Source organism: Tamandua tetradactyla, chromosome 23 (genome assembly GCF_023851605.1).
Source record: "Tamandua tetradactyla isolate mTamTet1 chromosome 23, mTamTet1.pri, whole genome shotgun sequence".
Taxonomy (NCBI): Eukaryota; Metazoa; Chordata; class Mammalia; order Pilosa; family Myrmecophagidae; genus Tamandua; species Tamandua tetradactyla.
In genome coordinates, this window is record NC_135349.1 from 8,885,980 (window position 1) to 8,913,743 (window position 27,764).

A 27,764-nucleotide genomic window follows, 5' to 3' on the forward strand; every position below is an offset into this window, starting at 1 on the left:
TTAGTTCTTTGAGTTCTCGTTCGGCGCGCGCGGGGAGGATTCCGCTGTTCCGGGCGTCGGTCCGCGGGTGACGCAGGCGCGGTGAGAGCAGTTCGCGCCCGCCGACAGTCCATCTCTGGCAGGCCCGCTCCCTCCTTGTTTATTGGCCCCTTCCACCTAGGGCCCCGCATCTACCTCTCTCCTGCCTTGTCGTGCCAGGGCGCGGGCCAGAGTCTCCCGGAGAACAGGCCTGCACGAGTGGGAGGCCAACCGCCGCGACCGCTTCCAGGTGGGGGAGGGGTGGGAGCCGGGGTCTCCGGCTGGCCCTTGAGAAGCTGGGGGACCTGAGCCGGGGCCGATGGGGAGCGCGCTGGAGGCCATTGTCAAGTCGGGGCCGACGGGTCTGGGGCAGGAGCAGGGAGACCCTTGGGGGCGAGTGGAAGTGTCGCGGCCGTCCACCTGCCAGAGAAGAGCAGTTAGGATGGTGGGGACAGTGGCCGGCCGGCCGGCTTTTGCGGGAGGGAGGTGGGCGTGCACCTCCTGAGGGACGATCCCTTCGACTTCCTGTCATTGTTCGTTGCCGCCCTGACCCTCTCTCCCCGGGCTCCAGGCCCCTTCAGACTGCGCTATGGGTGACAGCGATGACGAATATGATCGAAGGCGCAGGGACAAGTTTAGAAGAGAGCGCAGCGACTATGACCGTTCCCGGGAAAGAGATGAAAGACGTCGAGGGGACGATTGGAATGACCGGTGAGACACCTTCCATTCCTTCCTGACTCATTCTGTTGTATTCAATCCTCGTTGCTTTTCTCTTAACATGATTTTATTAGAGTGAACCATATGAAACCGCCGGCATTTGGCCATTTATTGCACAGAAAGGGCAATTTCATATGGTGCAGGCTACTTGCTGTTGATCATAGAACTGTTATGTATGGCTTGATAATAGGAAGGCTGTGAAGATCAAAGCAGTGAAACTAAGAGGTTGAGTTTGAAAAGATAATATTTATGCCTGCACTTAAAGTGTATGCATTTTAATTTTTTTGTTGTTTGTTTTACATGGGCAGGCACCGGGAAACAAACCCGGGTCCTCTGGCATGGCAGGCAAGTATTCTTGCCTGCCGAGCCACCGTGGCCTGCCCAGTGTATGCATTTTATTGTTGGAATATACTTCTAAGAGTTTGCTTCACAAAATTACTATTATTGAATTGACTTCACTGGACTGTTTGAAAGACCAATTCCTTGGCTGGATGTGATTAATTTTTTTGAAATTGTTCCCCCCAAAATCTCTGTATGAGTTATTTTGGCAGTACCAGTTGAATTTATTGATTAGATTCCAGTCAGCAAGTGATTAGTTTACTAGAGTGTTTGTGAGCTATTTAGGTGTCTCCCTTAAGAAACTTCTTAAAGGATTTCAAATAAAGTAATGAGGAGGAAATATGGAAGGACTTTTTATTTGAGGGGCTTCACAAACACTTAAAACAGTGGTTTAGTTTGGAAATCTATTGGTATAAAGAGTTTGAGATGACTTATTGTAATAGCATTCATTCATCTGATATTAAACTTTGTTATTGTTTTGTCAGAAACCTCCAAATGAGTTCTTTGAGTGGTGCTAGTTGAGTTCATTGATTACCTTTGAGTCTGCAAGCTATTAGTTTACTGGAGTGTTTTTGAGTTAAAGTGTTTAAAGGAATAGTTCTAAGGGAGGAAGGAGTTGTGGAGGTGTGTCAAGGAGAGCTCCTGGAAAATGACACTTAGCTAGACTTGGATCAGTGAGTGGGAATTCCCCAGGCACAGGTGGAGTGGGCAGCTTGGAGTTGTGGGTGTAGGTTGTGTGAAGAAGATATCTCATGTTTAGAGTAGCGGTTCTCAGTATTTGTTCCAGTGAGCTTTAGAGGTCTTGGAAAACCCTTTGAGAGAGGGGGCCTGTGAGGTGAAAGCTATTTTCCGAGTAATAATAAAATATTACCACTTTCACTATATTGACACTGGCACTGATGGTGCTGTAGCACTGCTGAGGATAAAGCGTGCAGGCATGCAGGCACCTTAGCACAAATGAGGCAGTGGCACCATTTTCACTTACGAATGTGCTTGATGAAACTATGAAAATTAAGTTGATTAAATCAGATTCTTGAGTATGCCTTTAAAATACCTGCAATGAAATGGGAAAGTGTATAAACCATAGCCGTAGTTCTCTTGAGGAAGTGCACTTGTGTGACTGACTGACTTGTGAGCTGAACTGGCTGCTTTTTATCATGGGACGCCATTTTTACTTGAATGAATGTGAAGCGTGGTTTTTTAGGTTGGGTAATGAAAAGGAACTAAGAACTTGTTCAAGGAAAACAATTCGTTGCCAATGATGAAGTGGAACTTTCAAGTGAAAATTAAAATTTCGGTCCACTTGTATTCATCACTGTGAGCTTAACAGATCCCCAATACTTAAATAATAAAATAGGTGGTAATTTTAATGAATTTGATACTGTGTAATGAAATGTGTAAGAAGTAAGATAAAACAGTGGATTTTAATATTGCATAGTACAAAATGTTCATTGATAACATTGCAGATCCCACATTGCAGTTAACCTTTAGGAAACTGCTACTTGTTGAGTTGGGATCAAAGAAGAATATCCACAGTTTTCTGAAGAGGCATTTAAATTAAATTTCTTCCTTTTCCAACTAAAACAAAGAGGCTGAATTTTCTAAATACGTTGCAACCAAAGCAACATGTCACAATAGATTGAATGTAGAAGCAAATGTGAGAATCCAGTGGTCTTCTCTTAAGCCATACCTTTAAAGATTTGCAAAAATATAAAGCAGTGGCACTTTTCTAGTAAATCTGTTTTGAAAAATAGTCATTTTCCACAAAAATACATAATTTATAGTATTTGTAACTTAAAAATTAATAGGTATTGTTTGGGCAACTTGAGCCATGCATGTAAGGGGTGGTAGCACAGAGTGCTGTGCTTGCATGGCAGTTGTCCTGGGAGAATGTTTGAGAGCCGAGCTTTGGGGTGGCCACCTGGGCTTGTAGCTTTGAGGGTCAGGATGGATGAGTATGTACTGACCTCTGTTAAGAGTCTCATCATGGTGAGAGTGGGGTGGGTATGTCCAGCTTGTTCTTGACGTTCACAGAGGAGACTTTAAGGTGAAAACAATTTCAGTGATGGAAATGAGGCTCAGCTTGTAATATGGGATACTGCTGGTCAAAAGAAGAACGTTAACTCCCAGCTGTTACGGAGGTGCACAGGACATTACATTAGTTTCTGATGTCACAAGACGAGACACCTTTGTTAACCTGGGTCATTGGTTACATACATTGGAAACATACAGCATGAGAAATGACACAGTAAAGATGCTAATTGGAAAGAAAATTGATGTGGAAAATCATGAAGTTGATAGAAACAGAGGCCTGAAATCTGTACAAAAGCATTCCCTTGTTATTCATAGAGGCGAGTGCGAATATCTGTATGAGTACAATCGATTTTTTTTTCATTTTATTTATTTATTTATTTTTTAACTTTTAAAATTGTATAATATATATACAAAGCAAAGAAAGAAAAAAGCAATAGTTTTCAAAGCACTCTTCAACAAGTGGTTACAGGGCAGGTCCCAGAGTTTGTCATGGGCTACCACATACCATCATCTCAGATTTTTCCTTCTAGCTGCTCCAGAACATTGGAGACACGAAGGCCTAAATATTTTCTTATCACAATCAACTTTTTTTTTGTTTTTGTGAAAAATAACATATATACAAGCACAGCGCAATAATTAGTTGTAGAACAGATAGAGTTTGTTATGGGTTACAATTCCACAATTTTACTTCTAGCTGCTCCTAAGATACTACAGACTAAAAGAAATATCAATATAATGATTCATTAGTCATACTTGTTTGTTAAACCCTACCTTCTCTATATAACTCCACCAACATCTTTGATGTTTCTCCCATTCTTTAAGAGTATTTGAGCTATGCCCATTCTAACATTTTCATGTTGGAAGGGGTTGCCAATAATAAGGGGTAGGGAAATGGAACTAGCTGATGTTCTGGAAAGGCTGGTCCCTCTGGTTTCAGGACTTACCTGGTCTAGGGAGCCTACTGTTAACTCTGACCTTTTTCCCCATATAGTACTGTGTTAGTTGGGGTTCTCTAGAGAAACAGAACCAACACATTATAAATCTGAGATTTTTAAAGGTGTCTGACACAACTGTGGAAATAAAAGAATCCAAAATCTGTAGGGCAGGCTGTGAAATTGGCGGCTCCAGGAGGAACACCACAGGAAGGGCTGGCTGGCTGAAGCAGTGAAAGTCTCTCTTCTTCCTTAAAAGCCTTCAACTGATTGGATTATCTTTTGTGGGAAGCGTGCCTTAGTTGATCACAGATGTAATCAGTCACAGATGCAACCAACCGACTGATGATTTAATACACCAGCCTTCTGGTTTATCAACAAGCCACAAAATATACTTGCAGCAACGGTCAGGCTAGTCTTGCCTGACTAGACAACTGGGCCTCATCACTTGGCCAAGTTGATGCCAGAACCTAATCATCACAACCTCTCTATCATTAGCATCTTGTAATAGTGATGCCTGTTTCTTCCAGTTCCTGTAAGAACTATCTCATTTGTACAGTTAACCAGTTGTTGTCCACTATGGGTTTCGTTGTTATACAGTGCCAGGTTTTATCCTCCAGGTTTCCTTCTAGTGACATACTTGACCCTAGTCTTCCCATTTCTACCATACTTAAACTCAGCATTGTTAACTACACTTACAGTTTTTTGTTATCACATAGTATTATGCTATCCATTTCCAATTATTTCCAATCAACCTGTTAAACATTCTGTACTCCTTAAGTATCTTTTGCCCAGTCTCCACTCTCTAGTTCTGGTAACCTATGCTCTTGAATTTAGCTTGCAGAGTTTGCTCATTACGATTAGTTCATATTAGTAAAGCCATAAGGCAAATTGGTTTTTAACAACGGTGCCAGGTCCACTCAGGAGAAAGAACAGTCTCTTCCCAGGTGCTGGGAAAGCTGGATATCCACAAGAGAATGAAATAATCCCTGTCTCACATCATATACAGATAACTAAATATGAGTGCTATAAAATTCTTAAAGGAATACGTGGGAAAGTATCTTCAAGATCTTGTAATAGGCAGTGGATTCTTAGACTTTATAATGGAATTATGAAAACAAAAGAAAAAATATTCTAAACTTCAAAACCTGTGTATCAGAGGACATTGTAAAGAAAGTAAAAAGACAGCCTACAGAATGGGAGAAAATATTTGGAAACTGTTTAACTGGAAAGGATTTATTTTTAATCAAGAATATATAAAGAATTCCTATAATTCAGCAACAAAAAGACAGAAAAAGAAAATGGTACAAGCACATTTAGACATTTCTCCAAGATGAAACTAATAGATAATGAACACATGTAAAGACGGTCCACCTCATTAACCATCAGGGAAATGCAAATCAAGACCACACAGATACAACTGGGATGGTTATTATCTTTTAAAAATAACGAGTACTGATAAGGATGTGGAGGAATAGGAACCTTCTTCATATATTGTCAGTGGAATGTAAAATGGTACAACTACTGTGGTGTTCGGTGGTTCCCCAAAGTGTTAAACATAGAACTACCGTATGACCCTCCTATACCTCTTCTAAGTATATATTCAAGAGAATAAAAAACAGGAATTCAAACAGATTTAGAAAGTGATATTCAGAATTAATCAATGTTGTCTAAAGACAACAGCAACCCAACTGTCCATCAGCAGAGGAGTGGATAAGCAAAATGTATATTTAATAGATTATTCATCCATAAAAGGAATGGAATACCTGCATATGCTACACCATGAACCTTGAAGATACAATGGTGAATGAAATAAGTCTGACACAAAAGAACAGATTTTGTATGACTTAGGAGAAATAGCTAGATTATACAAATTCATAGAAAGTAAATTACAGATTACCAGGGATGTGGGTGGAGGAGAAATGTGAGTCAGTGCTTAAGCGTTGCAGTTTCTTTTGAGACAATGGATGCATTTTGGTAATGGATAACAGTGATGGCCATATACTGAGATATATACTTAAAAGTGGATAAAATGGGAAAAAAATTTTTTTTTCAGTTTTCATTGATAAAACCAAACAACATACAAACACGAACATTCTTAACATATGAACATTCCATACTTGGTGTGCAATCAGTGGTTCACAATATCATCACGTAGTTGTATATTTATCACCATGATCATTTCTTAGAACATTTGCATCACTCCAGAAAAAGAAATAAAAAGAAACTCATACATACCATACCCCTTACCCCTCCCTCTCATTGAAGCAATGTAGTATTTGCCTCTACCCAATTGTGCTGGTTTGAAAGGATGTATGAACCCTAGAAAAGTCATGTTTTAATCAAAATTCCATTTCATAAAGATAAAATAATCCCTATTCAATACTGTCTGTCTGAAACTGTAATCAGATCATCTCTGGAGATGTGATTTAATCAAGAGTGGTTCTTAAGCTGAATTAGATGATGACATGTCTCCACTCATGTGGGTGGGTCTTGGGAAGTTTCTGGAGTCCTCTAAAAGAGGAAAAATTTTGGAGAATGAAAGAGATTCAGAGAGAGCCAGAGAAGAATGACATAGCCACGAGAAGCAGAGAGCCCATTAGTCCCAGTGACCTTTGGAGATGAAGAAGAAAAATGCCTCCCAGGGAGCTTTGTGAAACAGAAAGCCAGGAGAGAAGAAGCTAGCAGATGATGCCTTGCTTGCCTCGTGCCCTTCCAGCCAAGAGCAACTGTGACTGAGTTTGCCATGTGCCTTCTTACTAGAGAGAGAAATCCTGAACTTCATCAGCCTTCTTGAACCAAGGTATCTTTCCTTGGATGCTTTTGATTGGACATTTCTATAGACTTGTTATAATTGGGACATTTTCTTGGCCTTAGAACTGTAAATTGTAACTTATTAAATTCCCCTTTTTAAAAGCCATCCCGTTTCTGGTATATTGCATTCTGGCAGCTAACAAATTAGAACACCAGATTATAAAATGGGAAATTTTATGGTCCATGTATAGTACCACAGCAAAAGAAAAAAATCCATAGAATTATACAACAGTGATCTGTAATATAAGTATAATAGTATTGATTCTTCAGTTTTAACACATGCACCACACTAAGAGAAAACTTTGGGGATGAGGTGTGGACCTAGGGGAATTCTGCATAGTTTTTCTGTAAACCTATTGCTGCCAGATTTCAATTGAAAGGAAGATTTATTGAGCTGACATGAAAAATGCAACATGTTAAGAAATGTTCCTCTCCCAATTTAAGTATTCAATTCCCTCCTCCCACCCCAGAATTGATGCCATGCTGTGTTTCTCTCAGGTTGAGAACCCGATAGTATAGTGGTAGGCTTTTTCTGAAGCTTAGAATCTTCTTAAAAAGTGGTAGGTACTTTTGTTGCTCAGATGTGGCCTTTCTCTCTCTAAACCCAACTCTGCAAGTGAAACCATTGCCCTTTCCCTTATGTGCGATGTGACATCCAGGAAAGAAAGTCTCCCTTGTGTCATGGGAGATTGTCCGGTGCCGTCTCGCTCAGCTTCTGGTCCCCGGCCGGCGGAGGGAACAGGAGGGAGAGAGAGACAGACGCAGACAAACCGACTCAAGTGACAGACACGGGTTCGAGACACGCTGCAGTTGTGAGCACAGACCTTTACTGGAGCTAAGCTTGCAAGCTCTGTTACAAATTCCGCGCGGGACAGAATACCCCGCGGGGGAACAACCTCTATGCGGCCGTCAGGTACGGCTCCCTATGGGTCGTCTCCCCCCACCCTGTCCGGGTAACCTCTTATATACTGTGCCCAAACCCAATAGGTTAGTGCCACGTATACAGAGGTGATTGGAAGATAGGGTTGGTGGGCGCGTGCGTCATACGCGGAAACAGGATGCGGGCGCCATCTTGACTCACTCGATGGGCGGGGGGAACTCTAGAGCAGGCCGCAGCGTGTCCACTAGGCCTGACCCGGGAGGCGGCTCTCCACATTCTCCCCTTTTTTTATTTATTTTGACCCAGTGTCTCCATTGATGAGTGTGCTCCCGTGGGCCTGAGTGGCCCACTACATGTTTTGGTGCTTTGGGGAGTCTGGACTAGGCTTGCTAGGCACCAACCAGAATGCCACCTCATATAGAGACCGGAGAGCCCGTGAGCTGGAAACCACGTGACTCTCCCTGCAGTGCTTCGCCTCGCAACTGGGTTATGAGGGGGGGCAGGAGAGCGGCAACCAGAATCGAGAGTGTCGCTAGGTGTCTCTGTGCAATGGCTGGAGTCTAGTCTGGCCAGGACTGCGACTTCGCCTAAGAGATCAGCCTACAACCAAAATTATGACTGCTGGTGCCGCCTTTTATACCCGGGACACAGCCATGGGCCTTGCAGCGGGTCTTGCTTTCGAGCGTCCCGCCCTGAGTGGCCGGAATGGGTCATACGGTGAAATGGGGGACTGGGCAGCAGGGCGGTCGTTGTCAGGAGCACCAGGGGCGAGTGACATAGCCAACATGGTAGTAACACGCAATTGCTGCTGTGTCTGGAACAAGCGTTCTAACAAGCATTTAACAGTGACTAATCCCACTAATAGTCCCACCGCTACGAGAATCCAAGTAGTCAAATTGGGCCAAGAGAACCAAGAGGTGACTCGGTTCCACAGACTTTGTACAGTCTCGCCCAGTTTGGAAAGGTCGAAGGCAACGGGGGTTAACTTGATCTTCCCAAGCACTTTAAGGTCTGATTCCACCTGTTGGGAGAGCGGGGGGTATTAAAACTGGTCCCCCCTTCTAAACAGTCGAAGGGTGACCGGTGTTTTCGTTGCCATCTCGTCAGTCGCCGCCGTCATCAGCAGAGTTGGAGGCCTGATCTGATGGTTCAGGTTGAAGGCTTGTTGGTTTTTTGGGCAACAGCTCCGTGGCCTCCTCGGGCGATGTCACGGTTCTCACCAGTCTTTCCGGAACCCACACTGGTTGACGTCCTGGCTCCTGGGGAAAAACACAAACAGAGCCTCTGGCCCAGCTGAGCACGGGGTCAGGGCCTTGCCATTGTCCCGACAGGACATCCTTCCATCGGACTAGACCTCTATGTGGAGGACTCGGAGTGGTGTGTTGAAGGGCAGGTGTCATTCCCTGTGAATTTTCATTTAAAAAATTGTACGTAAACAAGGCTATAGACAGTTGAGCCTTTGGGGACAGGCCGTGACCTATTCCCCCTTTCTGTTTCTTTAGTAAGTCTTTGAGAGACCTGTGAGCTCTCTCAATGACTCCTTGTCCTTGAGGGTTGTAAGGGATGCCATGTTTTAATTGTACTTCCATATTATCACAAAATTTTTGGAAGGTTCTACTGGTGTAAGCAGGTCCATTATCTGTCTTTAATATTTTTGGCTTACCCCACGCTGCCCAAGCGGCAAGGCAGTGTGCAATGACTTGGTGGACTTTTTCTCCTGTCTCAGCAGAGGCAAATAATATCTGAGAACATGTGTCTACTGACACATGCAGGTACTTAATTTTACCATACTCTGAATGATGAGTGACATCCATTTGCCAAATGTCTCCTGGGATGAGGCCCTTAGGGTTAACTCCAACCGAAGGGACTGCTCTTTGTTCTGCACAATCCCTGCAGGCTCGGACTATATCTCTAGCCGCTGCACGCGGAATACTAAACCGCTTAGCTAGGGTACCTGCATTGATATGAAATTTGGCATGGAACTCTCGGGCTTGCTGATATGGTGTCAGCGCGGGGAAGACGTGTGGCTGTCGAGTGGCCACATCTACTATGTGATTTCCTTGTGTCATGGGACCAGGCAGGCCTGTATGGGCCCTAATATGAGTTGTGTAAAAGGGATGTTGTCTAGCACGTATTGTCTCTTGAAGCTCGAGAAAGAATGTGCTCACTGTGGAGGAACATTTTATAATGCCCACAGTTTCTAAAATTTGTAGAGAATTTACGACATAAATGGAATCAGAGATAATATTCAGGGGGCCAGGAAACTCTTTCAGGACTGTAATAATGACTTGCAATTCAACCCACTGAGGTTTTTGTGGTTGAAAAAATACTGTTTTGGGAGTGTCCCCTTCCACACAATACGCCCCTGTACCGGAGCTGGAGCCATCCGTGTACACGGTGAGGGCGCTCGCTAGTGGCTTAGGCGAAGTCACTTTGGGAAAGATCACTGGATGTCGGGTAACAAATTGTAAGAGGGGGTCTTTAGGGTATTGACTGTCAATACATCCCAAAAAGGTGCACCGGAGAACAGCCCATTGATCTATGCACCCGGTAAGTACTTCAATTTGCTGGAGAGAGTAAGGCACCCTGAGGTTTTTGGGTGGTTGGCCAAAATGTTGTATGGCCTTCTTGATGGCTTCTAGGGCTAGTTCTGCAACTGCGGTAGGGTAATGCTCTAAAATCTTTTTTGGAGAATGAACAAAGTAATCTGTAACTGACTGTAATCAATTAGTTGTAACTTCCACTGCACTCGGACCAGCCTGCAGGGGGCTCCGGATCTCGCAATGGAGGGCAGACGGAATTACCTGATGCTGCCACTCGAGGGAGCCCTTGCCTACCATCCACCGGAAGGCGCCGCGTCTCTAGGGGCGCAGCGGTAGGCGCGGGCGGGGCGGAGGGCAGCGGGGGCGAGACCGGGAGCCCCCCCAGATCGATCAGCAGAGGTGCGCCTGCACTCTCGGCCTCGTCACCATCTGACTCTGAGTCAGAGTCGTCTGAACTAGCGCCAGACTCTGGCGGCTTACAAGTGGGCGGCTCACTTTCACAGGAGCCGTCCGCTAAAAGGGTCTTTAAGGGAGCTAACAAAGGTAAACTTCCGGACTGCCCCATGTTTGCAGTCGGCACTGTACTTTAATCACTCGGAGAGCTCTTCCGAGTCCCCGGGGCTACCTGAAAGCCCGCGGGCCTTAACTCTCACGTAATAAGAAGTACTCACCTTCTCGCGGTGATCAGGCGCGCTCAGGATGCACGTCCTTCTCAGTTCAAGAAGAGACAGTACGGCTCTCCTTGCAGAAGAGGTGTCGAGAGAGGAGGGTCCCCGTACGGGCCACCACTTGTCCGGCACCGTCTCGCTCAGCTTCTGGTCCCCGGCCGGCGGAGGGAACAGGAGGGAGAGAGAGACGGACGCAGACAAACCGACTCAAGTGACAGACACGGGTTCGAGACACGCTGCAGTTGTGAGCACAGACCTTTACTGGAGCTAAGCTTGCAAGCTCTGTTACAAATTCCGCGCGGGACAGAATACCCCGCGGGGGAACAACCTCTATGCGGCCGTCAGGTACGGCTCCCTATGGGTCGTCTCCCCCCACCCTGTCCAGGTAACCTCTTATATACTGTGCCCAAACCCAATAGGTTAGTGCCACGTATACAGAGGTGATTGGAAGATAGGGTTGGTGGGCGCGTGCGTCATACGCGGAAACAGGATGCGGGCGCCATCTTGACTCACTCGATGGGCGGGGGGAACTCTAGAGCAGGCCGCAGCGTGTCCACTAGGCCTGACCCGGGAGGCGGCTCTCCACAGGAGATGACCCCCAGGAATGAGCCTGGTCCTGGCACTGTGAGGTTGACAATGCCTGACCATAAGGGGGAAAAGAAGTGTAACAAAGTACAGTAGCTGAGAGAGTTCAAATAGAGTTGGGAGGCTACACTGGAGGTCACTCTCATGCATGCTTCAGTTGGGCATTACTACCTATCATAACTTGCCAAACCCCAACCAAAACCATTCCTGCCAGTCCCAAAGAACTCTTAGGGCATTACGCAAGGTTCTGCAAAGGTTCCATGCGCTAGGGTGACTCTTCAAAACTGACAACCTGCAGATGGGTCCTTGGACCAGATAAATCCTAATATGTAGAGCGGCCAGCCTTTCCAAAACATTAGCTAGTTTCATCCCCACTCCCAGATTATCTACAGTCCCTTCCAACATGAAAAAGTTAGAATGGGCATAGCCTAAATACCTCTAAAGAGTGGGAGAAAGATCAAAGGTGATGGTGGAGTTATGCAGAGAAGGTAGGGTTTACTACCTTCACTCATAATGAATATCAGTGTTGAATCATTATTCTGACATTTCTTTTACTTTCCAGTACCTTGGAGCAGCTAGAAGTAAAAACCTAAAACTGTGGAATTGTAACCTATACCAAACTCTGAAATCTATTCTGAAAGGTTTAGGAGGCAAAAGGGTGAGAAAGAAGAAAGGTACACCAGGAAATTTAAAGTGTGTGGGGTGGTGTTATTTCTGCGCTCCCGGGCAGAGCTTACCAAACCCAAGATGGAGGGAGGTGAGTGCGCATATGGGCTTCGTTGGCAGCTTTTAAGGATGGAGGTCAGGTGACGTCTGGAAGGGGTGGTTCATTAGTTCTGAAAGTCAGGCTGGGAGGGGCGACACAGCTTCCGCAGCTCCAGTTGCAGTGCCCTTCCCGGTTCCCCCGACCTAACATTCCAGCCTTTTTGTGATAATGGGGCGCTGAGATCTTTCTGGCTACTTCCTGCTGTAATGGGGCGGCGTGGGGTTATAGGCTGGAACCGTCATGGCCAGGGGAGTGGGGAGGCTGGCTGTAGGAATCTGGTGAGGAAGGCAGGTGATGATAATGATGCAGGGGCATTTGGTTGACTGCTACCTGGGATAGTTCCTTTATGTGTTCCTGAAGGAAGCTGAGGAGGCAGGGAGCTAGGAGAAAAAAGACAGATTAGGATAACTGGTCCTAGTAGCAGGAGGAGCCATGTCTCCAGAGGAGAAGAAAACCAGCTTAAGGCAGAGTTGGTTCCTTGTTTTCTGTGGCAGAGATCATCTTTTAGTTTGTTTAGGGTTTGAATATTTTGTTCCACCAGACCTGACTCGTTGATATAATAGCAGTATTCCTCTTGGAGGAATATACACGTTCCTCCTTTTTCGGCTGTCAGCAAGTTTAAGGCCCGTCGATTTTGAAGAGTTACCTGGGCTAGTGAGGTGAGTTGGCATTGTAGAGAGGAAAGGGATTCTGATGTCGATCCCAGGGCTACCTGTAGTCGAGTCTCGAAGTTTTGAGAGGTTAAAGTACTATGTCCCAGCGCCCCTCCTGCTGTGGCTGAGGCTGCGACTGAAGCGGTTAGGCTGATGCCTACTAGGATAGGAAGAAAGACAGCCCTTTTTGAGCAAGGAAGGGGCAGTAGCCAAGTTAGTTCGGACTCCCCATAGAGGGTTAATTGAGGAACAGTAGTTACCAGGAAGCATGGTCCTGGGGCAGTGGAGTTAAGGCACTTGGTAAGAGTTCCATTGCACCAGGAATATTGTCCTTTGGGCGCATGGGTGGTGGTGTGGATAGTGACGTTAGTTTGGCACTTGCTATGAAGTTTTGTTTGAGGGTTTTTTTATCCAGTGTAGTGAGGCTCTTAATTTGGCAAGAAGATCTTGCCCCATTAGCGGGCTGGGGCAAGAAGGCATTATTAAGAAAGAATGTATAATGGGGTACCCTTCTATTAACATGTAAGTGGTCCAGTAGTTAAGGGGTGTGAAGGATGGCCGTCTATGCCCATAATTGTGACCTGAGAAGGAAGGAGTTGACCTGAGTAAGAGGGGAGGACAGAAAAGGTAGCCCCTGTGTCCACTAAAAAGGAGGTGGACTTACCCACTACCTTGATTGTTACCCTGGGCTCGATGAGGGTGATTGGGGTCGCTGAGGCCGGGCGTTGTCAGTCGTCGGTGGCCAGGCCCAGGACTGTTAGCGGTGGGTTAGGGTTGGAAGGACGGCCTCTCCACGGCCAGGCGCCGAGGGGCAGTCACTTTTCCAATGTCCCTTTGTACCACAGAGAGGGCATGGTCCCTTGGGTGGTCGAGGATTGGGGCACTGGCAGGACCAGTGTCTGTCGAGGCCACATTTGAAGCACTTTCCTGGTGGTGGATTAGTCATAGCCGGCTTTTTCTCCGTTGAAGTGAGCCGCAGAGACGCAATCAGGGATTGGGTTTGTAAATTCGCCCTTCAGCGGTCCCGGGATTCCTTTTCTGCCCTCTCTAGTTCATCACGAGTATTAAAAATTTTAAAGGCCATGTTTACCAGGTCACGGATAGGGTGGGGCCTGAGGACCATCCTCAGTTTTTCTAAGTTTACGCCTTATGTCTGGAGCCGATTGGGATATGAAGTGTGTGGCTAAAACAGTTTTACCAGCCTCCAAGTCGGGGTCTAGGCGGGTATATTGGGAGAGGGCTTCTATGAGCCGGTGTAGAAAAGCGGCCAGGTTTTCATCAGGACCCTGGGTAATTTCCGTTAGCTTATGGAAGTTTACTACTTTATGTGAAGCTTTCTGCATGCCTACTATGAGGCATGTAAGCATTTTGTCCCATCTAGTTTGCCCGTTCCTCCCCGCTGGATTGTCAATCTGATATTTCCACCCTGGCTTCTGGTCTGGTACTGCCTCGGCCCCTACCAGCATGGTGTGGTCGGTTATATGCACCTGGTTAGCATGAGCCCTGCCTGCATTGAAAATGCGGTCCATTTCATCTGTAGTTAGGGAAGAAGAGCAGATTACATGAATGTCATGCCAGGTTAAATCCTAGTCATTAGCTAGATATTGAAATTCCTTAGTATAGGCGGTTGGGTCGCTGGAGAATGAGCCTAGCCGTTCCTCAATATTAGAGAGGTCAGCTAGGGAGAAAGGGGTGTGTACTCGAACTAACCCGTCAGGTCCCGCAACTTCCCATAGTGGACAGTAAAGGGTTCTTTGAGTGGGTATGAGAGCTTATAGGTGAGGAGGGCAAGGCTGTTGAGGACAGTGGGGGACTGGATGGTGATGGAAGGGGAGGATAAGATGGCAGCTGGAATGCTGCCGGAGCGGGGGGAGGAAGAGGGGGATAAGATGGCGGCTGGAGCTCCGCCAGCGGAGGAGGAAGAGAAAGGCAAGATGGCAGCGGGAGTGCCACCTGCGCAGAAGGGGAGAGAGGAGGGCAAGATGGCGGCTGGGACGTCACCGGAACAGAAGGAGGAAGAGAAGGAGAAGATGGCGACTGAGATGTTGCCAAAGCAGAAGGGGGGAGGGAAAGGCAAGATGGCGACTGGAGCGCCGCTGGAGGGAGGGGAGGGTAGAGTGAGGGAGAAGAGAATACAAAGGGAGCGGCGGGAGCGCAGAAGGAAAAAAGTCTGGACATGAGGAATTTCGGCCCATTTGTCGTTCCTCTGGCAAAGGTTGCAGAGGTTCATAAGGATATTAAAATTGAAAGTCCCATCCTCAGGCCCCTGAGAGAGGACCTGTTGCCTTACTGATGGGTCTCAAAGGAGAAAGGACTGGCCCAGGGGGTGTTGGTGTCCTAACGCCCTGAGAGAGTCCTTGGAGCTCTTATGAGCGGGGGCTCGTCTCCCCGGGGGATGTCTCACCTTGGTTTGAGGCCCTTTCAGGTCCTGGACCTGAATTTGGGAGGGAGCCGAGAAGCGGGGTGTCCCCACAGCTTTTCGAGTCCCAGAAAAAGGGTATGAGGCTTGCTGGCGTCCCCGTTCACCTCAGCCCTCTGAAGAGAACCTGACGTGAATTCACGATTTTCGGAGAGTAATTAACGGACAGGCTCTCTCGGAACCGTGAGACCCGGCAGCAGGGCCAGGAGAGAAGGGACTTACCCAATCTGGTGGATGCAGCGGTGGGCTGAAGGATCCCTTGTTGCTGGCCGTGTGGAGAAAGGAGGAGAGAGGAAGCCAGGGCGCCTCTGGCCAGGCAGGCAGCACCCGTGATCCTCTCCCGGGTTTCAGCACCAGATGAAAGGTTTAGGAGGCAAAAGGGTGAGAAAGAAGAAAGGTACACCAGGAAATTTAAAGTGTGTGTGTGTGGGGGGGGTATTTCTGCGCTCCCAGGCAGAGCTCACCAAACCCAAGATGGAGGGAGGTGAGTGTGCATGTGGGCTTCGTCATGGGCAGCTTTTAAGGATGGAGGTCAGGTGACGTCTGGAAGGGGTGGTTCATTAGTTCTGAAAGTCAGGCTGGGAGGGGCGACACAGCTTCCGCAGCTCCAGTTGCAGTGCCCTTCCCCATTCCCCCGACCTAACATATTCTACAACTAATTATTGTGATGTACTTTGAAATTTATTGCTTTAATGTATATATGTTGTTTAAAGAGAAGGAGGAGCATAACAGAGAAGATAGGATTTAACAAATGTGTAGACTGCTGAATTATTATATTAATATTTCTGTTGGTGTTCAAGTGTCTTGGAGCAGCTAGAAGAAAAAACTAAAAATCTTGTAACTGTAACCCATACCACACTTTAAAATCTGTTCTGTAACTACTTGTTAAAATGTACTTGGAAATTTATTGATTTTTTTTTTTGTATATATCTTATATTTTACCAAAAAAAAGTTAAAAAAAAAAAGTGGCAGGTAGCAGAGTGATGGCAGCCACAGCTAAGAGAACATTTACTCCTTTTCCTCTAGCCTTAGGGCCTTAAGATGATTGACTGTGCCTCAGTAAATAATCACCATCTTTGGTGTCCTTCAGAGGCTTTTCCCTAGTTGACTTTCTGGCCTCAGTGCTTTGTCCTCAAAGCTTGAAGTTGTTTTCTTCACATCAGGAAAGAAATCAGACGTCTTGGTGTCTTGCCCTTCAGTGATTGACTCTGTGGCCTCAGTGACTTTGTCTTCCAAGCTGGAGGTGGTTGACACTATAACAAGAAAGAAGTCTGGGGCTGGGGTGGGGAAAGCCACAGTCGAGGCAAATGGGAGAAAAGCAGTGCTTTCCTGACCATGGTGCTGATGGGGGTAGCCAGAGCTGAGTGGACAGGGGTGGCAGAGAGCATGTGCCAGGGTGTGAATATGCTAAGTATTGATAGATAAAACCCACTTCGACAAAATCTTCATAATGTCCTCAAAAATTTTTAAGAGTGTAAGGAGGTCCTGAGGCCAGAAAGCTTGAAAACAGCTTGGTTAGTGCAAAGATTTTCTTTTATTTTTGGTATGTGAGGGAAGGGGGTTATGTGAGATGGGATGGGTGTGGCTGGTGACCAAGTAGAGGAAGAAATGATATCTAGGAACCAGAGTTTTAAACAGTGTGTTGACTGGCGTTTCATTTAAGCAAGGGTGTGGCACGATGAGATTTGTTTTGAGAGAAATCACTGAACAGAGCAGAGGAGCTGGGGAGAGAGACAAGAGGCAGATAAACAGTAGAAGCAACCAGGGCAGTTTGTGAGGATGGTCGAGAAGAGGACAGCATTGATAGGTTTTGAGGCAGGGGACTGACAGTGTGAGGTTGGCGAGGGTGATGCTAAGTGGGGAGATGGGGCTGTGTGGCTGTGATAGACTGGGAAGCAGGCGGAGAGAATCAAGTGTGGGTGTCTGATGGTAGGACTGACAGGCTCAATTCTGACAGGTAGAATTTGAGGTGACATTGGATGTCTTATGGAGGGTTATCCACAGGGGTCTGTAGCTCAGGAAGAATGCCAGGCTGTAGGTAGGGTCGGAGAGTCGTCAGTGTATGGGTAACGGCTGAAGTGGTAGGAAAGAAGATGAGTCTTTTTCTGTTCAGAATGTAGCTTAATAATTTTAGGTGTTTAATCAAGTGTCTTAGGATACGATAACCTGTTCAGGAGGGTGGCCTTGGTGTACCCAGCTATCTCTTGAATCACTTTTACTTGTTTTTACTTTAGAGAGTGGGACCGTGGCCGGGAGCGTCGCAGTCGGGGTGAATACCGGGACTACGACCGGAATCGGCGAGAGCGCTTCTCTCCTCCCCGCCATGAGCTCAGTCCCCCGCAGAAGCGCATGAGGCGAGACTGGTGAGATGGCAAGAGTTGCTGTTTCCTCTCCTTAGTTCAGTTCCACCTGGACCTCTCAGCTCTCTTCCCTCACCTCTTCCGAAAATTTTCTTTGTCATTTCCTTGTCTCTAATGTTCCATAATCCCATCGCTTCTTTGTTCTTTTTAAACCCTTGGGTGAGAGACCACATTCCCTAGATGTCCTCCCCTCTGTCCTTCCGTCATGCTCTGGAGAGGTGGTTCCCTTCTCTTTCTGACTTTTGTGTCCCCCACCCTCAGGGATGAGCACAGCTCTGACCCATACCACAGTGGCTATGAGATGCCCTATGCTGGGGGGGGTGGGGGCCCAACTTATGGCCCCCCTCAGCCCTGGGGCCACCCAGACGTCCACATCATGCAGCATCATGTACTGCCTATCCAGGCCAGGTAAAGACCTGGGGTTCTTGGAAGAAGGGAGTTGGAAGGCTTTGGGGTTGGATTGGGGTTGCTGAAGGTCATGGCTGGAGCTGGTCAGGAATACAGAACAGTGCCTGGGGGGGGTGGTAGCAGTTGGTGCCTGGGCTGATGTCCGTGGTGGGCAAAGAAAGGGGGCAGCTGGCTACCTTGGCACCCCCATCCCCCCACCCTCTTCCCCCACAACCAAGACCTCCTGACCGGGCCCCCCTCAGGCTGGGCAGCATCGCAGAGATCGACTTGGGTGTGCCACCACCAGTGATGAAGACCTTCAAGGAGTTTCTCCTGTCGTTGGATGACTCTGTGGATGAGACAGAGGCAGTGAAACGCTACAATGACTACAAGCTGGACTTTCGAAGGCAGCAGATGCAGGATTTCTTCCTGGCTCATAAAGATGAGGAGTGGTGAGTGCCCCTATTTTTCTGCCACTTCTTACCTGGCATGTTTCTCCTGGCCTAGCCAGTGGAGCCTGCAGCCCTGTCCTCTTCCCATTTTCCCCAATCCAGAATTTCCTGGGGGTGGGGGATGGGACGTATACCAGCATTGGCTGATGGGGTCTCCTCAAATCAGTGGCTGCCACGGCCCCCACCCCAACTCCCTTCCCCACTGTTCTCAGTGAGTGGGACACCTCCAGGCAGCTGGCTGGAGCCACCTGGCCCCTTGGGGCAGCAGACAGACTGCTTCCCACTTGCTGACATTGGGTCGTTGTCGTCCCCGATCGCCGGGACCCTGTGTGGCTGTGGCATCCTCCCAAAAGCGGCGAGTGAATCCAGACAAGAAAAACAAAGATCCTCAGGGTCGTTTGACAGAAAAAGAATTTTAATTTTTTTTTCCTTTTGTGGATGTTTTAATTTTAATCAACCATCTTTTCCCCCCTTCCTGCTCCTCCTCCTCATCCTCTTTCTGCTCCTCCTCCTTGAAAAGAGCCAGAACTGGGAACTACACCCGCCCATCGACGGAGCTCGGAGCAAACCCACCTCCACCCCCACCATACCCAGCCCATACATGAGCCCCCTGGGCTGAGCCGCGCTGCCCCGGCCAGGCAGACAGGCAGGGCACTGCTGTGCACAATGCAGCGGTTTAGCTGAATGTGATTGCTCAGGCAGTTAGTCAGTCAGGGCCCCCACCGCGGAGTCCCGCGGGGGTGGGGCATCTGGGCCGGGCCGCCCAGCCAGGAGCCAGCCGGTGGCCCACCAGCCAGCATGGGCCCTGGGCGCGGCTAGTTAAATCTTGAGCTCTGTTTGACCAAGCAGCCAAGGTAAAGATCCTGGAGGTGATGCCTGCGGCTTTTCCTTTTCTCTTCTGCTGAACTGTGGTTCTGTTCTGTTTTTCTCTGTCCTCTTCTTTTTTTCTCTATATGTCTTTGTCTCAGTTTCTATGTTCCCTTTGTTCTTATCTGTCCCTGTTCTTCCCCTCTCTCCTGCCTAACACTTCTTTCTGGTTTTTCAGTTTCTCTCTGTCTGCTCTTCAGTTTTTCCTTTCGTTTTTGGGGCTTTCTCATACTCCCCACCCCTTTTCTCCATTCTCTCATTATCCTAATTTTTTCTGTTTTTCCCTCAAGGTCCTATTTTAAATGTTTTCTTTTTTCATGCCCCATCCTAACCCTCCACCCCTCACCTTTTTCTGTCCCCGTGGGCAATACTTGAGGTTAAAAGGGCACTTGGATTTCTCCCTTTGGTCTTACCCTGTCCCCTCAAATTCTTGCTTGTCTTCCATTCCCAAGGGGGGAGAAGGATATCCTGCCTTTTTTTGGCTTTTCCTCCCCAGTGCGTTTCAGATTGCCCTGTCTTGCCCCTAGGGTTGGAGGGAGTTGGTGGGAATAGTCCTTTTAGATGACTGTAGTTTGGGATTGGCAAGGAGAGGGAGGCTCTTTGGGTCCTAATATTTCCCTAGCCTTCCTCTCTGAAGTCTGGGAAATTACACTTGTTAAGTTAGTGTTTCCCAGAGACTTGGGGCAATTAATCTGCCCCTCCAACCCTGGCCTTCCCCTATAGCCATTGCTCTTCCCAAATCCAGAGCTCTCAGTTCCTAGTTCTCCCCCACTTCTTTTCAGAGCACAACCTCTAGATTCCCGTGGGGTGATTGGGTGGTCCTAGTGCCCCCTTTCTCTAATCTCTGTTTTCATGAGCTTTTGTGGGTATGAGAGGATGGGGGCTATGCCCTGACTTTCCTGGGCCCCTCCCCTCATCTTGGACTTGGCCTCCAGTGACTGTTTTGTCCTTGCCCCACATTCCTTCCCAGGTTTCGGTCTAAGTACCACCCAGATGAGGTGGGGAAGCGTCGGCAGGAGGCCCGGGGGGCCCTGCAGAACCGGCTGAGGGTTTTCCTGTCCCTCATGGAGAGTAGCTGGTTTGATAATCTTCTCCTGGACATAGACAAAGCTGATGCCATTGTCAAGATGCTGGATGCAGGTGCGTGGGTATGGAGGGTGGCAGGGATGCAGACAGCTGAGCCCTGTGAGGGTAGGGGGGGTGTCTGGCGACCAGGGTCTTGTTGGTTGGGAGTCAGGAGCAGGTTGACAGGATGCCAGAGCCTGAAGGCCAGGGCTCTTGGATTGTGATATGTCTCCCCTTTGTTGGTAGCTGTGATTAAGATGGAAGGAGGTACAGAGAATGATCTACGCATCCTGGAGCAGGAGGAAGAGGAGGAACAGGCAGGAAAGCCTGGGGAGCCCAGCAAGAAAGAGGAAGGCCGGGCTGTACCAGGGCTCGGGGATGGAGAACGCAAGGCCAATGATAAGGATGACAAGAAGGAAGATGGCAAACAGGTCTGAGTGATGGGTCTTCTGACGGCCTGGGGAGAAGGGCAGAATTGGAGCTTTTTTGAAAGTGGTGGGAGTCAAAGGAGGTGGAATCTAGTGGGGTTGTGTTTTTTTGGGTGGGTGGGAATAGAGGATTTCTGGGCTCAGCTGTGGTGGGTAGGAAAAGTTGAAGGGGAGATTTGACATCCTGAAGATTATCTCTCCCTGAAGGCTGAAAACGACTGTTCTAATGATGAGAAAACTAAGAAATCTGAGGGTGATGGGGACAAGGAGGAGAAGAAAGAAGATCCTGAGAAGGAAGCCAAAAAGGTAGGCTGTCTCTCAGGTGGGGTAGAACCTCAGGGCTGGGGTCCTGGCTGTGTTGACTCATCCCTTCCTGCTCTGGTGCCCCTAGAACAGCAAGAAGCGGAACAGGAAGCACAGTGGTGATGACAGCTTTGATGAAGGCAGCGTGTCGGAGTCCGAGTCGGAGTCCGAGAGCGGCCATGCTGAGGAGGAAAAGGAGGAGACGGGTAGGTTTCATTCTCTATTTGCAGGATATTCTCTTCCAGCAAAATGTGGGGAGAAGTGAGAGGTTGGGGAAGTTGAGGGGGGCCGGTGGCCTGTGTGGGGAGACTTCTCTGGGGGCAGTGACAGCTCACTTCTCCACTGTCCCCTCCAAAATCAACAATAAAATCCACAAATTCCCACCACTTCCCTCACAGAAGAAACACTCAAGGAAAAGGAGAAGCCCAAAGAAGAAGAAAGGGAAAAGCCTAAGGAGGCTCCAGGGCTGGAATGTAAACCACGGCCCCTGCATAAAACATGTTCTCTCTTCATGCGTAATATTGCACCCAACATCTCCCGGGCTGAGATCATTTCTGTAAGTGGGGAAAATGGTATTGGGAGCAGGGGTGACACCCAGGCTCTGTTGCTTAGGGAGGGAGAAGGCACCTTTGGACATGTGTCTTTGTTCTTTAGTTAGAAAAAGCTCCTTCCATGAGCTAATAACCCTTATACTGCTGGCCCTGGATTGCACCATTTGCTGTCAAGTACTGACATTGTTAAGCCCTTTATTGGTTTTTCCTTGCTTGAGGAGGGGAAAGATTAAAAGGCAGTTCCCCAGGGTTTTTGGGACTTGGTGATTGGAGAAAGAAATTAATCCTTTTATCACTAAATGGGATTTCTGTTCTGCTCTTCCAGCTTTGTAAAAGATACCCAGGCTTTATGCGTGTGGCACTTTCGGAGCCTCAGCCAGAGAGGAGGTAAGAATTGAGAACAGCATGACCCTGGATACCTGGCAGAGAGGTGCAGGAAGGTCAATGAATGGCCTATGCTACCCCCATCCCTAGCGCAAGATGATGCTGAGGTTTTCTTCCATTTCTCTCTTATTTAGATTTTTCCGTCGTGGCTGGGTGACCTTTGACCGTAGTGTCAACATCAAAGAGATCTGTTGGAACCTGCAGAATATCCGAGTGAGTATTAGGAGTGAGACTGTTTTGGGGAAGAGATCTTGCCTCTGCCTGTTCCAGACAACCTCCAGTGTTCGTTCATTGATTCATTCCTGCTGCGTCATGGTCTAGCCATTCCGTCTGCTCACAGGAACTGGCTCATTATTGTCTGTGGGTTAGGCTGTGGGGCAGTGACCTTCTGTAAGACCCATCTGGCCACTGTCCTCAGGGAGCTCAAATTTTAATCCCTGGAGCTCCAAACAGGGCCATTTTTTTTTTAAGAGATGATCCATATTATAGCATCTGCTATCACCAATACTGCAGTTAAATGTACCGAAAAAAAATAACTCAGGAGGAAGATGGTAATGGCTGGGACTCTAGTAATATACCTCAAAGGCTGTGGGAGTGCCAACCCAACTCACAGTATTGTCTGCATTTGGTGGCATGGAGCCTATAGGTTTTTCCAAAAGGAAGAAATATAGAATCTTAAGTTTAGATAAGAAGAGTGCCTATAAAAAGTGGCTCACTCCTTGTTGTATCTCTAGTTTTTAAAATCCAGTTTTAAAAATAAGCCGAGTCATGTTATTGTTATAAGGTAGGCAAAAATGTCCCTCCCCTCATGGAAAGTGATTTTTTTTTCTAGTGTGCGGTGATGCTTCAGTACTATTCATATAGGATCACTTCTCCTGAAGCCTTGCCATTTCCCCAAGAGGAACTTTGATTCTGTTTTAGAAGTTTCATATAAATTAGTCTATCAAATATTAATATGGAGGTGACACAGGATGCAACATATACAGTCAAGTTACCTCTTTGTATATTTAGTAATTACTTTTTTTTTCAAGGTATTTGTACCAGAAAGCTTAGTCTGTCCAGCTTAATATTCAGTAGTTTGGGTTTCAATCATCAGAACCTTGGGAAGGTCTTACTATTTCAAAATTATTAACAAATTCCTCTAGGGGCAAGTACATATTATTGAATTATGACAAATTTAGTATCATGAGGGAAAACAAGTATAGCCAGCCATCTTAAAAAATGCCCCAACCACTGCTGCTCAATATAGAAAAGACTAAAACTATGTATGGTTTATCATGCAGCAAATCCCATCTCTATCCCCTGAAATTTACCTAATTTCATTCATGAGAAGGGGATTTGCAAAAAGACTTAAAGAGCACTTTACAGCAGCATTCAGCTTCCCTGTGAAAATACTCAGCATCTTAAATATTATATACACTTCTTTCTTCTAGTAAGCTTCAGAGTTTGTGAAACTGGGGGAGGAAATAACCCATTCAAAACCGTTCTAGAAATTGTCTTTTGGCAGGATAGCAAGTATCCAAGTTAAAATTAGGAGGTTCACTTTGTTGCTTTGTTGTCTTTCCAAAAATTTTTTTTCCTTTGTTCCCCTTCTACATAAACCTCAGTCAGCACTCCCGAGTGGACATGGGTAGAGGCTCTGGCCCCTGCTCCTGCCGCTTCCAGCAGCTTTTTTCTTATTGCTGCAGCAAGGCTTGAATAGTTGTGTGTCATTGAGGACTTCCCCCCAAAGGCCTTTAGAGGTAACTCCACAACATATTTTCTCATTTCCAGTATGTGAGATCTAAAAAGAAAAAGACTAGTGTTCTAGTAGATCTGAAGCTATCTTGGTATCTGCCTGGTTGCTGTAACAAGGAGATTGGGCTGGGGAGGCACTTGAGGTGGTACTGTGAGCATCAGAATTGTGATGTTTAAAGTCTTTCTGCTGTTTACTAATGTGGTTGCTTTTATCCTGTTTCCAGACAGAAATTTTCACTTTCTTTGGTTTCAGTGTAGTTTTTAGACTGGGTCCTGCCCTTGCATCCACCACGATTCCAGTTTTTTTTTTTAATCCTTCTGGCAGCTTCTTCTGTATTTTCACAAACAAGACACAGATGTCTCCTGAACAAGTCTCATGCAACCCAAAACAGTTCTGGAAGTTCTTTTTCATAGTGTTTACTATCAGTGAATCGAGAACTGGAGGATTTAGCCCTACAAATACAGCAGCCAACAGGGCCACCCACAGTCTTTGAGCTGCTGCAGCTTAAGCAAGTGGTGGTGGGTGGGCAGGCCTTACTAAATATCCGTCCTTCCAGCTCCGGGAGTGCGAGCTGAGTCCTGGTGTTAACAGAGACCTCACCCGGCGCGTCCGCAACATCAACGGCATCACCCAGCACAAGCAGATAGTGCGCAATGACATCAAGCTGGCAGCCAAGCTGATCCACACCCTGGATGACAGGACCCAGCTCTGGGCTGCTGAGCCAGGGACACCTCCTCTGCCAACAGTCAGTGACTCCCCACTGGACTTTCTAAAGCAGCCCACCTACCTCACCTGTGGACCTTTCTGATCTTACTTGATCTAGAGCATTGACTTCTTGTTACCATTCCACTTCTGACTGAACTCCTAGCTCTCCCTCAACCCTAACCCACCCATCCATCCCACCCCCGCCCCTGCAGTGTGGATGGTACTTCTTCCAGTTTCCAACAGAACTGATTAGTGTTAGTGATCATTTCTGAGTTAGGGTACAAGATGAAAATGAGGACAAGTAGTAAGGAGGCAGGGAAAACAGTGATAGCGTGAGACTTCACGTTGCCTTTTAAAGTTAAAATCCTCCTAGCTTATCTACCTGAAGGGTTTTTTTTTGCCTCACCTGCCCTGTTCATCATTCCCACCTTCTCCCCTCTCTCCCCACTAGAGTCTGCCCTCTCAGAACCCAATTTTGAAGAACATCACTGACTACCTGATTGAGGAAGTGAGTGCTGAGGAGGAAGAACTACTGGGGAGCAGTGGGGGTGTCCCACCTGAGGAGCCTCCTAAAGAAGGGAACCCGGCTGAGATCAACGTGGAACGGGATGAGAAGCTGATCAAGGTGCAGCTATAGCAGTGTGGGGGCAGTAGAGTGTGTGTCTCAGGGCAGAAAATGGGCAACAGACAAGACAGGTTTTGACATGCCTTCACATTTTCCCTTAGGTTTTGGATAAACTTCTTCTTTATTTGCGCATCGTACATTCCCTGGATTATTACAACACATGCGAGTACCCCAATGAGGATGAAATGCCTAATCGCTGTGGCATCATCCATGTTCGGGGACCCATGCCCCCCAACCGCATCAGCCATGGAGAAGGTAAGCCCCCAGGGCCTCCTTTCCTGATTTCCTCTCTTCCATCTCCTCCACCCCTCCCTGGCTCTGGCTTCCTCCTCTAACCTGCTTTCCATCTCTCTTTGCAACCACAGTGCTAGAGTGGCAGAAAACATTTGAGGAGAAGCTGACTCCACTGCTGAGTGTGCGGGAATCCCTTTCAGAGGAAGAGGCCCAGAAGATGGGTCGCAAAGACCCTGAGCAGGAAGTGGAAAAATTTGTCACCTCTAACACCCAGGAACTGGGCAAGGATAAGTGGCTGTGCCCTCTCAGTGGCAAGAAATTCAAGGTCTGCGATGCTAGAGTTGGTTTCTTAGAACGGTTGGAGGAGGGGGCTGCTCCCTAAAGGCCTGGGGAAGAAATTAGCAAATTAGTGTTCAGTGGAGGCTGGTAGGAAAGGAGGTTGATAATCATTCCGGATTGGGTATGAGAAGAGGGCTCAGCGACCCGTGTTCATTGTTTTGTCCCGATCCACTCTATTTTTCACCCAGGGCCCTGAATTTGTACGCAAACATATCTTCAACAAGCATGCAGAGAAAATTGAGGAAGTAAAGAAGGAAGTGGCATTTTTCAACAATTTCCTCACTGATGCAAAGCGCCCGGCTCTGCCTGAGATCAAGCCAGCCCAGCCACCTGGCCCTGCCCAGAGTAAGATACGATCCATGAGGGTCTGTCACATTCCCTCTTCCTTGGCTATCCAGGGATGCCTGTTTCTCATTAATTCATCACCCCCTAAGAAATTTCTGCTCCACTCTCAGGCCATATTTGTAAAGCCATTTGTGTTGTGTGTTCTGTCCTCTCCATCCCCAACGCAGTAATTCATGTCCCTGTCCGTATTGTACTCCCCCCAGGCTTGACCCCGGGACTCCCCTACCCACACCAGACACCCCAGGGCCTGATGCCCTATGGCCAGCCTCGGCCCCCCATCTTGGGCTATGGAGGTAAGCAGAGGAGGTAGGAAAGGGCTGGTTGGTTATGTGGGACTGGGAGAAAGAAAACTTGGCTAGGACATAGTTATGGTCATAGTTTTTGACCTTATATCTACCCTTTCTACAGCTGGTGCTGTCCGTCCCGCAGTCCCCACAGGAGGACCTCCTTACCCCCATGCTCCGTATGGTGCTGGCCGGGGGAACTATGATGCCTTTCGAGGCCAAGGGGGTTATCCTGGAAAACCCCGCAACAGGTAACAATAAGCTAAGATGTCCAACTTTTCTGACTCATCCTGACTTTTTCAAATTCCCCTTCTGGGACCCTTTGCTCTCATCTCATTTTATTTCTATCCCATAGGATGGTTCGTGGAGACCCAAGGGCCATTGTGGAATATCGTGACCTAGATGCCCCAGATGATGTTGATTTCTTTTGAGCCATCTGATTTTCCTCTTTCCTAGTATCTATACTTGTGATTGTCTTGTCCCATCTAGCTTTGAGAATTTTTTGTACGTACAGCCCTACTGCCAATAAAAGCACTTCTCCATTGACTCCTGACTGAGTGTATTGTATACACCTTCTCTAGTTATCCCAAAGATCCACTGGGGCCATAGATAGCTTAGGACTTGAAACTTTATTGACGTCAGAGGCCCCAAGTTCTGCCGGGACTTCTTGGGGGCCTGACATCAGGCAGCCCTCTCTGCCTTTGGAAGGTGCAAGGTGTGCACACATGGGGCCAGAGTTAGTTTGGGGACGACCCACAGTCCAGGGTGTGCTGCTGCTTTTCCAGGTTATGGCTGGTTAAGCACAGGTTGTAGAAAGAGTTGGTGTCAAAGGCTGTGCTTATCTCTCGCCAGCCCACCCATCCGGAAGCCTGTAGTTCACTGGCGTTTTTAGGGGTGTCCCAGCAGTGAGGGTCCAGTACCAGGACATACGCATCCTTGCCTGGCCCCAGGCAAACTCCCAGCAAGGCCTTGGCCTGGGAATCCGCATCGCCCCCTGCCATTACAGGCCCCCCGCCCCCTGCGAAGTGGGAGTAAAGCCTCTCCAGTTCCCCCTGAAGACCCGTTCCACGGGGCACGTGGCATAGGCGCCCCTGGGGCCCTCCGAAGTGGGCGAGGCAGAGACTGGCCTCTACACAGCCAATCCAGCTCCGGGAGCCCCGGAACCCGGGGGGCTTGTCGCCCATGTCCTCCAGGGCCGCCTGTACGGCTGCCAGCTCGGGCACTCCCGCAGACTGACCCTCTGGCCACGAGAACAGCGTCTGCAGGGTGCGGTAGCCGCAGCCCCAGCCCCGGTCGTCCAGCCCGTCGCAGCCATAATGGTAGTAGAGG

The 27,764-nt window shown here is 47.8% G+C and overlaps 2 protein-coding genes and 1 pseudogene across 8 annotated transcripts; 1 reads left to right on the plus strand and 2 right to left on the minus strand.

Annotated features, from left to right (window-relative positions):
• Window positions 1-26,981, plus strand: SRRT (serrate, RNA effector molecule). 7 transcript variants are annotated; one of them, XM_077140833.1, is made up of 21 exons: window positions 1-81; window positions 199-268; window positions 590-729; window positions 17,603-17,731; window positions 17,990-18,136; window positions 18,355-18,567; window positions 20,405-20,574; window positions 20,746-20,930; window positions 21,135-21,233; window positions 21,319-21,436; window positions 21,629-21,786; window positions 22,107-22,168; window positions 22,300-22,378; window positions 24,460-24,648; window positions 25,060-25,233; window positions 25,335-25,488; window positions 25,599-25,792; window positions 25,995-26,151; window positions 26,343-26,444; window positions 26,560-26,686; window positions 26,791-26,981. In XM_077140833.1, the coding sequence occupies exons 3-21, from the start codon at window positions 608-610 to the stop codon at window positions 26,864-26,866; spliced, it is 2,655 nt and encodes an 884-aa protein (XP_076996948.1). In that variant the 5' UTR covers window positions 1-81; window positions 199-268; window positions 590-607; the 3' UTR covers window positions 26,867-26,981. The 7 variants fall into 7 exon arrangements, with proteins under 7 accessions (XP_076996948.1, XP_076996949.1, XP_076996944.1 ...); XM_077140834.1 differs by lacking the exon at window positions 199-268 and having other exon boundaries at window positions 7-81; XM_077140829.1 differs by lacking the exons at window positions 1-81; window positions 199-268 and adding an exon at window positions 277-463.
• Window positions 23,407-24,366, minus strand: LOC143667064 (SIN3-HDAC complex-associated factor pseudogene; annotated as a pseudogene).
• Window positions 25,032-27,725, minus strand: UFSP1 (UFM1 specific peptidase 1). Its single transcript, XM_077140837.1, has one exon. The coding sequence runs from the start codon at window positions 27,617-27,619 to the stop codon at window positions 27,173-27,175; it is 447 nt and encodes a 148-aa protein (XP_076996952.1). The 5' UTR covers window positions 27,620-27,725; the 3' UTR covers window positions 25,032-27,172.
• Window positions 27,726-27,764: the final 39 nt, after the last annotated feature.

Excerpts from the sequence above, each read along its gene's own strand:
- SRRT (XM_077140829.1), top strand. The coding sequence starts at position 338 with ATGGGGAGCGCGCTGGAGGCCATTGTCAAGTCGGGGCCGACGGGTCTG. Across the intron at positions 20,931-21,134 it reads AGAAGGAAGATGGCAAACAG|GCTGAAAACGACTGTTCTAA; the intron begins GTCTGAGTGATG and ends CTCTCCCTGAAG. Across the intron at positions 21,234-21,318 it reads CTGAGAAGGAAGCCAAAAAG|AACAGCAAGAAGCGGAACAG; the intron begins GTAGGCTGTCTC and ends TGGTGCCCCTAG.
- UFSP1 (XM_077140837.1), bottom strand. The coding sequence starts at position 27,619 with ATGGGCGACAAGCCCCCCGGGTTCCGGGGCTCCCGGAGCTGGATTGGC.